We start from the raw sequence: 16,769 nt of genomic DNA on the forward strand, positions 1-16,769 counted from the left end.
AAGATTCAAGTTTTGACGATCTGAACAAACACTTTGAAATGGTGTGGTCCATTCATCCGCAAAGATACAGGCCGCTATTGAGCTGTCATGACCAACGTTAGCGTTAACGACGATATATAGAAGATGTGCGGACATTGATCCTCCAAGTGAAATATATAAATAGCAGCATGTTTTTATTTCAGAGACAACACTGAAACAGAAAGGATTTAAGTCAATAAACATATAAAAAATGTGTTTTTAAGCGATCTCATATATGTTCATTTATTTATTACAAAAACAATGTCTATTTTTATAAGTGTAGGCTAATGTAAGATGAGGAAAATAAATAGTTTTGGATACAATAAAAAGTTTTAGTATCACAAACTGTAGCTTGTATAGTTCTGTTCATGGGTCTTGAAAATATCAAGCAACCTTTAGCTACATGTTGGGATCTGTCGAATTTGTTGAACTTTTTAAAAAAGATGTTTTTTTTTTTTTTTTTTTTTTTTTTTTTTTGGTTATCCATGCACGGTTATATTGTTAGTTGTATTATATTATTTGAATTTATCATACTTTTTTTTACTGTCCTCCAAACAGACCTGCAATCCACCAGTACACAATCTGAAATTTATCAGCAATTGTGTTGCAAAATCCTTGACAGGCATTATAAGAGCAGCACTTCAAGACTTACTCGGAGGTAAAACACAGCCACTGCACACCCTTGAGGAAATATTTGTTAGAATGTGTGTATCGCTTATTTACACTTCTTTTTTTAACTCGTGCAACAACCAGAATCATTTGAAGAGAAAATCATATTGTGTGTTTCTACAAAATACTGTAAGCTGAAGTACTATCCTGTGGAGTAGAAACAGAAAATCCAGCCAAATAGCCCAAGCACTGTAAATTCATTATGAATGTATTAACATGACACAAAGCATATGAATAAACAAATAAATAATGCATGAGGCCGCTACTGCTTTGGGCCATGGTTTGATAGAATCCAATGACATCTGTGATCATTTCAAGACTCTAAAATTACTTTACATACTTTATCATGCAAGCTAATGTTTATTTCCACAGCAGTGAGGTATTTCTGAATAGTGTGGCTTGTTTGAACTTGTATTCACCTGCATACACACAAAAGCAGGCCTGTGAACTTATCAGGCAGAATATTCAAGTGGATCCATGCTGGCTAATATTGTGCGTCCAGCCAGTTTACTGCAGGAGAGATGTGTGCATATGCATGCAAATGTATTTAGACCTCGACTAAAAAGGATTGTTTCCCCAAAAGTGTTTTACTTTACAATCTCTGGATTTCCAATGATGAAATGGCATTCGTTTTGTCAACTCAGCACTTGAGTCAATGTATATTTAGGTACAATATACAAGGCAAACAGTTCTAATGATAAATGTAAAAAAATATATGTCATTTTACAATATAGTTACAGTACCATGTGACAAACAGTGTGGGAGAAATACAACAGAACTCTACATCATAACACATTCTCTTCACCTATGCAGCACAACACGTGAGATGTCCGTTGTTGTAAATGTAGTATTAGTACAGTTAAATTACAAATCAAGTACAGTACAATGCCAGTCAAGTTCAGAGTAGACACTTTAAAACAAGTCATAAAGCCTAAAACCGACAGGCGTACTAACACTGCGGCATTCTTTCTTAGCTCATGCATGAACAATTATTTAGTCAGTTGTTTTATTAGGAAGACAAAACCTTCCAATATTTTCATTTGTAACATTTTATTACGCACCCAGCCCTAAAATTTAGCTGGCTGTTTAAAAAAAGGACCTGTGCTTTGCTCACAAGAAAGCATTACAAAACTATCGAAAACATACTGGGACATTTAATAGCCATAGAAGTCTGAAATGCATCCAAAAGACCATTCACAAATACAATTGGGCAAGAGGTATTCACTTTCAATAAACTGAATTTGAAAGAAAACTGACATGGAAACAATGCAGTTCTGACCTGGGATGAAAATGAATGTATACAGCAATTTAACACATTTCTAGCCTGAGAAATAGTGCTAGTAATGGCTTCTTGATAACTATGGCAAAGTTAATTTTTGATTTATGTTGGTGCAAAGCACTTCTACTACCACTTCTGTAATGTCAATTTTGTATCTTGGGTGTTGGCAAAGACGACCGCAGAAATCATGCAAAGTACAGGTTATTTTTATGATACTGTGATAATAACATGAAAATGCCTTGTCTTAAAGAAAAAAAAACACAGGAGATAAACACATTCTGCAACATTACAGAGTCATGTAAACAGTTCTTATTATTGCATTTTTCATGTGACATGTTCAGTCTAACGGAGTAATTAGATGATTGCGAAAACAAGTTTTAATGTCTCTCAAAACAATTTTGTGACAAAGTCATTTGGGTAAACAAATACTTAGAGCGACAGATATGGTCTATAGTGCATACACTCACACAATGACACAAAACTTTAGATGGAGCGTCCAACAACTCCAGCCAGGGATTTGCTATGAGAACGGTCTGCACTAGGGTGGTTGTTGCTGGTGTAATTTTATGGGGGAATGAGCCAAACAAAATCCAATTTACCCTGGTAAAATTGCACTGAGCAAAAGATAGGAGGAAAATACTGAAAAGGGGAAGAAGGTTTACCTCATTTGTCACTGTACTGTCCAATCACAACACTTCAGAAGATGGGCGAGTAGCCACGCTGTTCCAGTCCATGCCTCTGAAGAAATGCACAAACAATACGGAACTACACTAAGGAGACCCTTTTGACCCAAGGTTGACTGAGTAAAATTTCTGTTATCATTCAGTGGGGAAATAGTATGAAATGTTGCTGAGTAGATTCATGCCACAATACATTGTATATTCAAGGCAATTTTGACCCTGTGTTGGCGGAAAGGAGCGCAGGATAAGCAATTATTTTAAAGGTGTACTGAAGAAAATAGTGAAGAAAACAAAAAATGACAACTGAAATGAAGTGCTTACAATTCAACTTCAAGCAACTATTTCAATGACTATAACAGGACATGTCTGTCTGTTAAAATATGGAAAACAGCTACACTGTGAAAAATAATTTCTTGTTCATATATAAACATTTTTTAAAACATTTACTTAAAGCAAAATTATGCAAGATATTAAGAGTTGTTTTTCAGGAACGTCTCGATTCAAGTTTATTTATCTTACTTCAATGGCAAATATTTTTTTCTTTTTAAGCACAAACCTCACCAGACCTTAATAGATTTCTACTTCAAGCAAGAAAAACTTTTAATAAAAGTTTTTAAAGAATGATTTCAATAATATACAGTTGAGGTCAAAAGTTTACACACACCTTACAAAAATAAGAGGGATCCATACAAAATGAAAACTGAAAACTTTTGAACAGAATGAAGACGTCTAAATTTTTCTTCTTTTGCCTAAATATTATATTTTTTTCATTTAGTACTGCCTTTCAAAAGCTTTAATGGATTTTTTTCCTTCTGGAGCATCAGTGAGTGTTTGAACCTTCTGTAATAGTTGCATATGAGTCCCTCAGGTGTCCTCAGTGTGAAAAGATGGATCTTAAAATCATACAGTCATTGTTGGAAAAATGCTGAAAAATCAAAGAATTTGTGGGGTTCTGAAGGATTTTTCGAAGAACAGCAGGCAGTTTAACTGCTCAGGACAAATAAGAAACTCATGAACAACTGTGGATCATTCAGGTAACAACACTGTATTAAGAATCAAGTGCATGTAAACTTTTGAACGGAGTAATTTTTATAAATTCATTTTCAATCATTTTCTCTTGTGGACTATATGTAAACATATTTTATGTGAAATATCTTATTCAGGTCAGTACTAAATAAAAAATAACATTCATCTAGTATGATTCCTCTTATTTTGGTAAAATAATTAACATTTTGCAGATTCTGCAAGGTGTATGTAAACTTTTGACCTTAACTGTATATTGAAATATATAGCTTCACACATACATGGGTCTGGTTAAAGGAAAAAAAAATAAAAAATAAAATTATTGTTTTTTTGCAGTGTATACCTTGGCCAAAGCAAAACAGTTTAGCTTTTCACTGAGGAGTATACATTATGGAGTAATAATGTAAAAATGGGGAAAACAATAGGTACTCTAAATGTCTTTATACGGTATATAAAAAATCTTTGAATAGTTGATGTCAGAGTTAATTGAAATGCCTCAGATGTGTGAAATCTTGTACTGCCTTTAAATTAGTCTGAATAAATTTGAATAAATAAAGATTTCTCAGGTGAATAAATAATTTAGAAATCGCAGAAATAAATAAATAGATAAATAAACAGATACTTGTGCCTTTAGGTACGGTTCGAAACAGTTCTCATTGACTGGCGCCTTGTGTAGTCCAGAGGCTTATGCTTCTAATGATAAGCCATTCTTTCTGACTTGCTGTTACCACAATGCGAACACACTCAATATCGAATGCTATCTTGTGGTCCACATCATGAACCTCAATGTTTCCATTTTTAAACTCCCCTAAAGTGATATAGGAGGAGCACTGCCTTCCCTTTTTGGTTCCTACTAATTTCTCCCCCACTTCCAGAGCTCCGTGATGCAAAATATCATTCTGCCGATCATCCGTTCCCGTGATGATCTTGATTTTGCTGATTTTTGTTGCCTTGTTGAACACTATTACATAGAAGTCCCCAGTGGATGGAGCCTTGCCCCAGAAATACTCATCCACGCTACTGTAAGCTTTGGCAGCATCATAGCTCTCAAATACATTTATGTTTGTATACAAACTGGCAGGTGGGTTATCTGGGATATCAAGGGAGTCTTCCTCAAAGTCATCATCCTTAAGTTTGTTTTCAGCTCCCTTATAGGAGGAATAGTAGCCCATGTGTTGGAAAAGAGAAGGCTTGAAGCGAATCGCATCCTTCTGGGCCAGTAAGCCTCGGAAATGGATAAGAAGCCAATCGCAAGGCATCTCCTGATAGAACATGAGCAGGAAATGAGCAAGTCTGGGAAGGTCTCGTGAGTGGTACAGCTTCCCTATGTAGCCCAGTTTGGAGAATTCCAGCATCACCCAATACGATCCCTCTCTAGATGCCACCACTTTCTTCAGGGCGGTGAGAAAGTTTCGAGAACAGCGCACATCGTCTTCCAACATCATGTAGAAGTCTGAAAGGTTGGTGCAGAAGTTGAGTAGAAACGCATAATCTACGTTCTGTTTAGAACGGAAGCGTACCCTATCCTCTGGATCGTTGTAGTTTCTCTTCAACCCATCCAGGGATGGGTAGTACTCCTCAGGTGCATGGATAACTAGCAGCCGACCTGCAATGATATGGTGGCCGAACTTCCTTGAGATTTCCTGAACTAGGCTCTCGCACCATGCCAGGTCAAAATCTGCCAAGTGGACAACCACAACAATCTCTTTGAGCTCCTCGTAGCTTGATTGGTCAAAAATAGACTTGATAGTCTCCAGCAGGTAGTTTCCTCGTTTTCTTTTCACGGATGACAATCCAATGGTGAGATACTCTGCAAAAGAACATGAAAAATCATGAGGTAAGAGAATGCATGCCTTGAACTCATCTGAAAAACTCAGAAAAGTTTTAAAGCAATATGTTTGTTATGTTGTTGGGTGAGAAATATACAAATAGTCTTAAAACCAGATAAATGTACTTAAAGTGACCCTATTATGCCATTTCAAATACTGTCTTTCATGCAGTGTGTAATGCAGCTGTATTTGAATGCATACAATCTGCAAAGTTGTAAAGCCGAAAGTGCACGATAAATAAACGTATTGTCTCCCAAAGGACAGAACGGGCTGAAAGAGTCGTTAGTCATTCAAATTCCATGTGTGTGAATTTGAAGATCAGGGTAAATTTTAACTTCTTTACTATCTTCTTTACTATCTTCTTAGTACTAAATAAAAAAACATGGGGAAAGATTCCCCATTCTGTTCAAAAGTTTTCAAACTCTAGCTCTTAATGCATGGTTTTTCCTTCTGCAGCATCAGTGAGCATTTAAACCTTCTGTAATAGTTGCATATGAGTCCCTCAGTTGTCCTTAGTGTGAAAAGATGGATCTCAAAATCATACAGTCATTGTTGGAAAGGGTTCAAATACAAAAAAATGCTGGAAAACCAAAGAATTTGTGGGACATGAAGGATTTTTTTGAAGAACAGTGGGCAGTTTAACTGTTCAGGGCAAACAAGGGACTCATGAACAACTAAACAAAACAAAACAAAACAAAAAAAAAAAACAACAGCTGTGGATCATTCAGGTAAGAACACAGTATTAAGAAACAAGGGGGTGTAAACTTTTGAACTAGGTCTTTTTTTTTTAATAAATTAAACTATTATTTTTTCTTGTGGACTATACTTAAACATCTTTTATGTAAAATATTTTATTCAAGTCAGCACTAAATAAAAAACAGCATGCATTTTGTGTGATCCCTCTTATTTTGGTAAAATAAAATTTTTAATGATTCTAAAAGGGGGGTGTAAATTTTTGACCTCTACTGTATTTTTTTGTACTTATTTGTTTAGAATTTTTGAAACTCTGTGTACAAAGGAATGCAGTCTTACTTTTTCGAGGTAAAGGTGTTCCAGCGAGGTACCGATAAGTCACATTGATTGTTCCCGAAAAATTGGTGATATCTTTAAAGGTATGAACATAGCGCTCTGAGTTCAGCGGATGCATTGAGGTTTCTCGTAACTGACGTTTGTCTTCCTCCTGAAACACATGACATCCAAGACAGACAAGTCTTAAAGCTAGAAAGAATCTCTAAGACAGGATTATATGTACATGAAATGCTAAGACTCCTTTTGCGTCTTTAAGTTTAAGCGCTGCATGTCATTATTTTTAGATTTGGCAATATTCTTGCACACTCTTGTATAATCTCATTAAATGTAAATGATGGCTTTGAATAATTAATTGTACACACAATATTACTCACTCAACTTTCTAAATAACTTATCTTGTATTGTATTAAATGATGGTATCGTTGCTATACTTCAATGTCTTTTTGCCACACATGAACTGTTCGCACTTTACAAATTTTTTGCCAGCGGTGTTTGCATTTCAATTAAATGGGGATTATTTAGAAAAGTGACTTAGTCAAAATGGGTACACCTTTTGAATAATTCAACAGACAAACACACGCGACATGTTATGATCACAAAGTTTTGATCATAAAGTTGGCCTCATGAATAATAAATGTGTCTCTTGCATTTGGACTGCCTCTACATCATGAAATTTTAAATAGGCTGCAGCGTGCGCTCTGATAATTATACATGCACAACACAGCACCGGCAGCCTTACACGCAACATTTGGTAATTAAAGCATATAAACAAAATAACTTTTCAGCACAGAGATAATTAATGCTAAATCACATGCAACAACAGTAGTCAAGTTGTTGTGAAGCCCACTATTGTCTTGTTATCTGCTCCACTGATGTTGTAAATAAATTGACCTCTGTAATTTACCTGCTGGATTTCAACAGGTAAACAAGCTCACCAGAACGTAGCCGTCCTCGATGTAGAGGTTTATGAAGAGCAGGAAGGTAATGAGAGCCACCAGAAAAGGAATGGTGGAACGCTTCCGGAAACATCTCATCTTGTCCAGGTACTTCAACACCAGTCTCATGATGAAAACACTACTGGTGAGATCTGATAGAAAACAAAGAGAAAACACTACATCAAGATGTATCATTGATGCACTAAATTTGATAGATAAAGGGTAAGAGCTGGAACATGGACTACATATGTGACCCTGGACCACCAAACCAGTCATAAGTAGCATGGGTATATTTGTAGCAATAGCCAACAATACATTGTACGGGTCAAAATGATCGATTTTTATTTTATGCCAAAAATCATTAGGATATTAAGTAAAGATCATGTTCCATGAAGATATTTTGTACATTTCCTACCATAAATATATCAAAACTTAATTTTTGAATAGTAATATGCAATGCTAAGAACTTCATTTGGACAACTTCAAAGGTGATTTTTTCAATATTTCGATTTTTTGGCACCCTCAGATTCCAGATTTTCAAATAGTTGTATCTCAGCCAAATATTGTTAATAATATCTTAACCATACATCAGTGGAAAGCTTTTTTATCCAACTTGCAGATGACGTTTGAAAAACTGACCCTTATGACTGGTGGTCCAGGGTCACATATAGTAATTTTATTGTGCTCTTTTTATTGAGCTTAATAGTTATAATCATCTCATATAAAGTAAAACAAAACCAAAAGGAAAAGAGAAAAAGACAAACTCAATCAATCCATTATTCCATCAATCAATCAATTAATCACTGGGTTCAAAGCAGTGAAGCCAAGATTGTGTACAATTCAGAACTGAATTAAAAATGCTTTTGAATTTCCAGTTAAATTCCTGAATTGAGGTAGAAAATGTGATGAGGATGAAGGATAAAAGGATGAATTTGAACTGTAACTGTATATATATATATATATATATATATATATAATGTATATATTATATATATATGAATGTATATATATATATATATATATATAATAGAAAAGCAAAGTCAAAAGCAAAGTACTGTCTTAATAAACTGAAAGTTTTGAAAGATTTTAAAAAGCCTTGAAGACAGACAGACACACAGATTGGATGATTGACAGCTTAATAAATGTTTTGTGGACCAGGCATTTCTCAGAACGCTGTGTTGAATTTCTTTGATTTTATTGTCATTCCAATTCAACTTCCTGTGGTGCGTAGCCAATTCAAATTCACGGCTGAGCTGAATGTGAGACAACTGTTCAGTTCGGAATTTTGCATAACCCTGATAGAAGTATAGTTCTGAAGTATAGTTTCCTGGCTAAATCCACATCAAATGACTCTTTTTGAAATAAAACTATTTCAGATGTGAAGACTCTACAGTAAAAATAAAGTGCAGCTCACAAAAATGATCATGTCTTTATTATTCAGGAGAAACTGCCACCAATTTCTGACTGTGCAGCAATCAGAGAAGCACTTCTTTTTGTATATAAGACAGGGCATTCACTATAAGGTCACACTAAAAATAAGCAGCAGGCTTGTGTGCCTTTAAGCCCGGTAATTAACCCGACAACGACGTAGGTATAATACAGACTTCACCTGAAGAACACGCTGTGAGGTTAATATCCCAACCCTGCTCACCAGGCATTAGCAATGTATGTACTCAGTGCCTTTAAGTCCTTTTGTTTTGCCCTTTTTGAGGTCTGTGTGTCAAGTACAAAGTATTGTTCTTAAAAGCTATACTGCAAAATGGTATTTCAATTTCAGCTATCTTCATCTGATGATACATAGTTGGAGTGACTGTCTTTGAGAAAGAAGAAAAAACATTTCAGCTATGTGCATAAAATAGGCCCCAGGCGTTCTTTTATTTCTGACCTCAAATTACACAGAGTAATCCAAGAATAGAAAGAAGGACGAAAGTGTTTTGGAGGGCTTGCGTGTATCAGCCTTTTTGATGGCTCCTGCTAAGCACCTTAGACCGCTAATGGAATACAACATAACTTTACAGCCGATTCCATGAACAGATGCGTATCGATTCTGCTCACCACCAACCTGGTTCAACTGGGGATTGTCAAACCAATATTCTATGAGCTCTTGCTTTTACTTAAAAAGTAGCAAACACATTGAGACCACAATGTGGGGTTTTATACACTATCATTCAGAGGTTTTGGCCTTTTTTTAAAAGAAATTAATATTTATATTCAGCAAGAATGCATTAAATTGGTTAAAAGTGACATTAAATAGACAGTAAATAGTACATTTTACAAAAACTCAACTGCTCAACTGTTTTCAGCTTTAATAATAAGAATTGTTTCTTGAGCCTTTTTTTTAAAGTTACAAGTAAACGCTATGCATTCATACACAATGTATGATTGTAAATGTCAGTTCCTAAATACTGTATATAATATGCACTTATTATTATTCAAAGAACATTTTAACCCTTCTTAAACCAATTGATTATAAAACAACGGAATGTAGACAGCAGAAAAATCATGTTGCCAAACTGACAGCTGTACTGCACATTTCCTTTTCTTCTGCATTTAATTACACAAGTGGCTGGCTTTTAAATTTTCCAGTTCAAACCATTTTGCATTTTGATACATGCAGGTGGATTCATGTATTGTTAATGCAGCGTAATAGCAATGCTGGATTGATTCAGCCTGGAAACCTGCTTCATCCTCCACTGGTGGCAAAGTGAGGAGAACCAGTGCAGACCCCTAACAGACCACTGATGGTTTTGCATAACATCACATGGTACCTAATTCTAATACTTTACCTTGTAAACTGACTTGATGTGATCATTTGAGAAATTTCTGAAATTGAAATTTCTAATTTTAAAAAAGGTTTTCACAGTGAGGCTGAGTCAATAACTAATATGCTTATAAAGTTAATATACTGGGAGTAGCTGGAGGTGGTTTAAAATGATAGCTGACCAAAAACAAAAATGTCATCATTTACTCACCCGCGTGTCTTTTTTTCTTCTGCTCTAACCCTAATGCAAATGAAGATATTTTGAATAATGTTAGGTCTAAACCATGGCCGTAGCCAGCTATAAGGTCACCGAGGTCTGGACCTCAGTTAATTTTTTATATTCAAAAAATGTTGTTCTTTGAATGACTAATTTTTAAAGTCCTCATATGAGTGTCTGCATGTATAATTAAGTTTGCAAGAATGTTTAATGTCCGTGCTGTGAAAATGATCACTGCGAGATGCTGGCGGAGTGAACAAGGCTTGAGAGAGTTGTGGGCGAGGGTTGCCATGTTGCCAGATTCAGTGATTATAAGTGTGTCTGAACTTGTCTTTTCCACTTAATTTGATACTTTAGAATGTTTACAATGTGGGAAGTTGCAGTTTTAGTGTTAGCGAAATCTTCTTATCATAATTGCAAAAGATTTGAACTAATTTTAGGTTTATTTTGTATTTATTTTTCGATTTTTATTTGTTTTAAAATCAATATCTGGCAACACTGCATGATCACCAGTACTTTACTGACAGTAAAAAGCCCACGGACAGGTTATTGCTGACAGGATAACACTTTAAATGCTGATGAGCTCTGCTCACCCCACCCCTCTCTTCCATGGGGTGACGAGCAGTTCTCTGAGAGACTGTAAACTTTAGCTGCATTTAGCCACGGAACTTCTGTAGGTGAAGCTGCATCATCAATGATTTGCGCAAACATAGATGCATTTAGGTAAATCGGGGAGCAAAAAAAAAAGTAATCCTCTGCGTCTTCAGTGGCTCAGATGTCGAGAGTACATGACGACTGCTATGTTCATTATTACATCCAACAACAAAACACCACAATCGGTTAGGAGACATTCTTAGTGTACAGCTCACTCAGGGCGGGTCTAAGGTAAAACACCAGTGTCAATAAACAATTGTGAAAGCGGCCTGGGTCTATGTGGCATCACACAGCCAAGAATCTGAGAATGGCTTGATTTGAGAAAGGTTTTTTTTTTTTTTTCAAATCAAGCCATTCTCAGCTTCTTGTCTGTGTGATGTCACAACTACAGAGGCTACTCCCACAATTGTTGATTTACATGACCGTCTTACCTTAGACTCGCCCTGATGAGCTGAGTGAGCTGAGAACAGACTCCGGTGCAGGGGAAGACAAGAATGTCTCCAAGGTGTTCTGTCGTCATCTGTCGTCACTCCCGACATCTGAGCTTGCTGAAGATGCAGAGAATTAACGTTACTTTTGTTTGTGAAGGGAATGCACCGCTGATCTACCTAAATGCATCTATTTTGAGCAAATCATTCCTGATCCAGCTTCACCTACAGCAGAAGTGAGTATAAGGGGTTTTTATGCATCTTTGCAAATCACCTTTGTTAATAATGTGCTAGTTAGCAAGTTTCGTGGCTAAAGTAAACAGCCTCAAAGACCGGTCCGTCACTCCACAGAGAGAAGAGAGGGGCAGGGTGAGCAGAGCTCATTAGCATTTAAAGGAATATGCAACAGAATGCACTGCTTTCTGCAGAGCTGATTTTGACAAGGTAAAAAGGCTGTTTTTTACACTACCATTGAGTAATTTTAACCAAAGTATGGTATAGACTTTTCATTAATACCCTAAAGAATCATATCAACTTGTGGAAAATGGGCATTCAATGACCCCTTTAAGAAACAGAAAAACAAGAAAGAATATTCAATGAAAATGTTTACTTGAACTAAACAGACAGGAAGTTAAAATGGCATTATAAATGTTTCCAAATATCTTGTTGCAAAACTGGCTGCATTTTCCCAGGTATTCTTCCACCCCCTCAAATCTCCAAGTGTCCAAACACTTCAGACGCAGCCTGAGGCTGAAAATAAAACATCCATTAGAAATGTATTAAGCTGAGCTGACATTATCCCTCCTCCTTTCATGGATGCAGAGAGCAGCGCTTGTTGACATACACAAAAAAATCAATTCTGATCTCTGAAACCTAAACCCCCTCAAAACTGGTAGAAAAACAAAGATTTAATAATGACTGCATTTCTTTCCCAGACTAAAGCCACAGATTTAGTTTGTAAACGGGAAAACCACCAGCCTGGTACCTTCATCTGCTGCGTAATTACACCTGACAGGGGCCGATTCTGGAAGAGTTGAAATTACAGGCAGTACAGCTGCCAAGGATCGCGCTTTTGAGGGAGCGCTGACGTAAATAACCTGAGGTTCATTCCCACTTCCTGCCGCTCTGCAGATCATCACCTCCCGGGGCGAGCAGCCCTTTTAGCAGTCAATATAAACTGGCCATTTAGAGCCGTACCGCCGTGCTAAATGAAGCGGCTCAATTAGAGAACGAGAGGAGTAATCCAAAGAGTTGATTTCATAAAAACACAAGCAATCCAGATGGTCCCTCTGACTAACATCAGCTTGTTTGTGCATAACGCTGCGTTCGCTAATGCGAACTGCTACGGTTTTACCAAACTCACAGGAAGTGTACTTATAAACACCCATTCATTTTAAAGCGGGAGCATTGTGCAAGCATCATTTGGAGCTGCGCATTTGCAGATATTTATCTACCATTCTTATCTTTTCACTTTCCTCTTGGTGACGGAGGGAGTGTCATTTCTCCCAGGGTGCCGTCTCTCTCTTTGCCTTGGTGACATGAAATAGAGAATAAACTTCAGAATGAGAAACAAGAAGCTCCCTGGTGAGAGGAAGGCAATTACAGTCATGTCTGATGTGCCGCAAGACCCCATGAATAAGAAAAACAAATCAGTTTACAGAGTTGGAAATGGCTTAGAGAGATGTTTGAGGAAGGATGTCTAGTAGATTGTAAGACTGCTATGCAATTTTTATTATGTAAATGCACTATGAGAGAATGTGGAATTAGAGAACACTTGGTTTGATTTGGATTTAATACAAACACTCGCAGAATCACGGATGCTATAAAGATTGAACCTACAAGGCCATGTGTGTGAGGGTATTGTGGTTGTTTCATGCCACATTGAAAGCGTCTTGTGTATTTTCTACAAGCTTGATCCTTTAAGGCCAAAATACAAACATGTGTAAGTCCACAAATTTCCTTACAGCTCAGTTTTTAAGCAAATTAAGTCTCCAAAGCATCTTGTCACTGAATAATTCCAATTCTAATTCCTAAAAAGCGAGCCAGAACAGAGCTAAAGCCTTTCGATTTCCCTGTCACACACAGACGCTCGCAGCTCGAATGCTAAGCTAATGTTGAAATCACAAGCCACCCATATTCTTTCAAATCAAAACGGCTTCATAAAACCTCCCTCAGCTGTAGCTTTTATGCTACTTGGGACGCAGAGGCGTACCTTGCCTTAATGCGAAAACCTGCATAGGGGAGAGGGGGGAAAAAAAGCCATTTTGACTAAGAGAGAAACAGATTAATAAAGCTGGCAGTAGAAAGCAATTCTTCCACATTTGATCTTGTTATCTGTTTTACATTATTTCCCAAGGGTATGCTGCACCTCGCTGATATACAGCTCTGCGCAAATAATCAATTAAGCCAGCAGATTCTACAGCTTTCTGCTCTTGCTTTGTGTCAGAGCTTCAGCCACTTAAATAGATTTTTCTCCTCAACAAAAGGGCTGAAAAGCAGAAAAAGAGTACCGGCTTCAGACGATAAGAAACACCGCCTCTAGATGAACACTGTCGGGCCTCAGTCCTGTGAATGAACTTTTGTTAATTAAATGAATTTCTTTGTGTTAATCAATTTGTGTTGCATGGCAGCCTTGTTTATTGAAATTTGCCGTTAGGGTTATTTTCAATATAAAAAATAATAAATAAAATACAATTATGTGAAGGATCATAGATCTCTGTGGAAAATGTGCAAACAAAACACTTGAGAGAAAAAAAATGCGGTGGTAGAATATAAAAGGTTATGATTTATGACTAATGTAATTAACTGTGCTCATATGAAAGCATTGATTAATCATTTGGAACTGCCCTGGGTACTGACTAAACAATACCATTAATTATTAGCAGTTGTAAATGATCAGAAGGAAATGCAATTGAAAGCTATAAATATTATTCTATACAGTTTATCATTAACCCCTTATGACCACATATGCTAATTTACAAGGTAAAATTAATCTCACATATAGTTAATCTTAAATTTAGTGCAATTTAGAACAAAATGTATTATGTAAATAATAATTATTATAATATATATTTTATATGAACATTAAAATATATAAAATATTATTTTATATATAAAAAATACAGCATATCATAATATAAAATATATAATATTTTAAACACTACCAGTCAAAAGTTTTTGAACATTATCTAAGGAAGTCTCTTCTGCTCACCAAGCCTGCTTTTATTTTATCCAAAGTACAGCAAAAACAGTAAAATTTTGAAATATTTTTACTATTTAAAAAAAACTGTTTTCTATTTAAATACATTTTAAAATAAAATTTATTCCTGAGATTTCAAAGCTGAATTTTGTAATATTCTGATTTGTTGCTCAAAAAAACATACATTATTATTATGTTGAAAGCAGCTGAGCAGATTTTTTTCAGGTTTTTTTTTTTTTTTTTTTTGATGAATAGAAAGTTCATAAGAACAGCATTTATCTAAAATGGAAATCTTCTGTAAAATTATAAATGTATTTATCATCACTTTTGATCAAATTAAAGCATCCTTGCTAAATAAAAGTATTAATTTCCATAATGACCCCCATTTTTTACATCTAAAAATCTGAAAGATCAAAGATCAGCATAATAAAAATAATGGCAGATGAAAATTTATCACAGGTATTAATAACATTCTGATCACAGGAATAAATTACATCTTAAAATATATTCAAACAGAAACAAGTTATTCTAAATATTTATATTATTTTTTTGTAATATTTATTTATTATAAAAATATTTCCCAATATTACTGCTTTTGCTGTATTTTGGATCAAATAAATGCAGGCTTGGTGAGCAGAAGAGAACTGTTTAAAAGACATTAAAATCTTACTGTTCACAAACTTTTGACTGGTAGTGTATAATAATTAAAATATATAAATATATTATGTATAAATATGTTATGGATATAATTATATTACAGCAATGATACAAATAATTTTAAAACTGCAAACATTTTTATAGAAAACTTAAAAAAAGTAGTGCAAAGTGAGTATAAAGTGACTTTCTGCCCATTCAAAAGTAACAAATATACTTACTAATTTAAACTGACTAATACTAACTACTTTACATTTCTGTTTATGAATATAGCTAACTTACTACTAAGTAATTTAATCCAAACTCTTTGGATTCATCATATTTTCCTTTACAAAGCCAATTAATTTTGCCTAAGCAGTATAAACCAACCTCTGAATATAACCTAGAGAACTTCGGTACAATCTGCTTGCTTGAAATGAAAACATCTGTTAAAGAAAAGCTAATTTATTAAAAAAAATAACAGCTTGTTAATTAACAAAACCTAAATGGCTGATATACAAAAAAACTTATATCTTATTTAGCAGTATGTCAGCAGCATACTTTTATTATGTTGCACTAACACAGCACATCTTCGTTTCTCAATAGTCTGACTGCCGGTAAATGTCTGTGCGTATGCCAGCGTTTGTACGTGCCTGCTGAAATGGCACCTCCTGACATCAGTTTTGCTCATCAACACATTCTTAAGGCATAAGATGTTCTCTGGAGAGTTCACAAGCCTGTAACTGCAGAATCTTTGCTAAAACACATGAAAAACATTGTTCAACTATTGCTGACACTGTCAGACACAAAACACACACAGAGCCACCCACATGCACATTTCCCCCTTTTCTTTCAAGTAGACAAGAAATATCAAGTCATAGTTTTCACTAAACCCTGCTTAGTCAAAATAATTCTCGTTTGTTCCTTCGCAGCAGGCTGGGAAAGCTGAGGTCGGATTTCTGTTTCTGCATAAGTGACAATATGTAAACACCGTGGACACTTGTTGTCTAGAACTTCATAACAACACAAAGAAAGATCTCTTTCCTTACACCCGGTCTCAAACTTTCCTCTAAAGCATCTGACATCTCTCGGTGTTGCATGAAGTTACATACTTAAACCTTTCTATGAGATAAAAGAATATATTTGTTTATATTCCCATCCCAAGTCTTGGTGGCAGCCTATTTTTAGCGACTCTCCTGCACAGAAGCCACGGTGGTGCTTTACTGTGAGGATCTGCCGAATGTCTCTCTGTTTTGATGTATGAATAAATCCAGCACCCCGCTTGGATTTGGGCGCAGTCCAGGCTGCAGCAAGCACCAGCTGTACAGGTGGCTTAGCTGCAGGTTGGAAGCTGTGTGAAGAGCTGGATTGATGCTGAATACAAAGCAAAGTCTATAATGGTTTACACATGCCAG

The 16,769-nt window shown here is 35.7% G+C and overlaps 1 protein-coding gene across 4 annotated transcripts in view; it reads right to left on the bottom strand.

The window, feature by feature from the left end:
• Nucleotides 1-1,090: 1,090 nt before the first annotated feature.
• The window catches only part of mgat4c (mgat4 family member C), a 132,025-nt gene continuing 116,346 nt past the window's right edge, over nucleotides 1,091-16,769 (bottom strand). For 3 of the 4 annotated variants that reach the window (XM_051134477.1, XM_051134478.1, XM_051134480.1), the window contains 3 exons: nucleotides 7,463-7,614; nucleotides 6,531-6,678; nucleotides 1,091-5,479 (listed from right to left, as the gene is read on the bottom strand). In XM_051134477.1, coding sequence (XP_050990434.1) covers nucleotides 4,323-5,479; nucleotides 6,531-6,678; nucleotides 7,463-7,591 — 1,434 coding nt within the window. In that variant the 5' untranslated portion in view covers nucleotides 7,592-7,614 and the 3' untranslated portion in view covers nucleotides 1,091-4,322. Of the gene's footprint in view, nucleotides 5,480-6,530; nucleotides 6,679-7,462; nucleotides 7,615-11,525; nucleotides 11,643-16,769 lie in introns of all 4 variants that reach the window. The other variant, XM_051134479.1, reaches the window with a different exon arrangement.

This window comes from Labeo rohita, chromosome 18 (genome assembly GCF_022985175.1).
Source record: "Labeo rohita strain BAU-BD-2019 chromosome 18, IGBB_LRoh.1.0, whole genome shotgun sequence".
Taxonomy (NCBI): domain Eukaryota; kingdom Metazoa; phylum Chordata; class Actinopteri; order Cypriniformes; family Cyprinidae; genus Labeo; species Labeo rohita.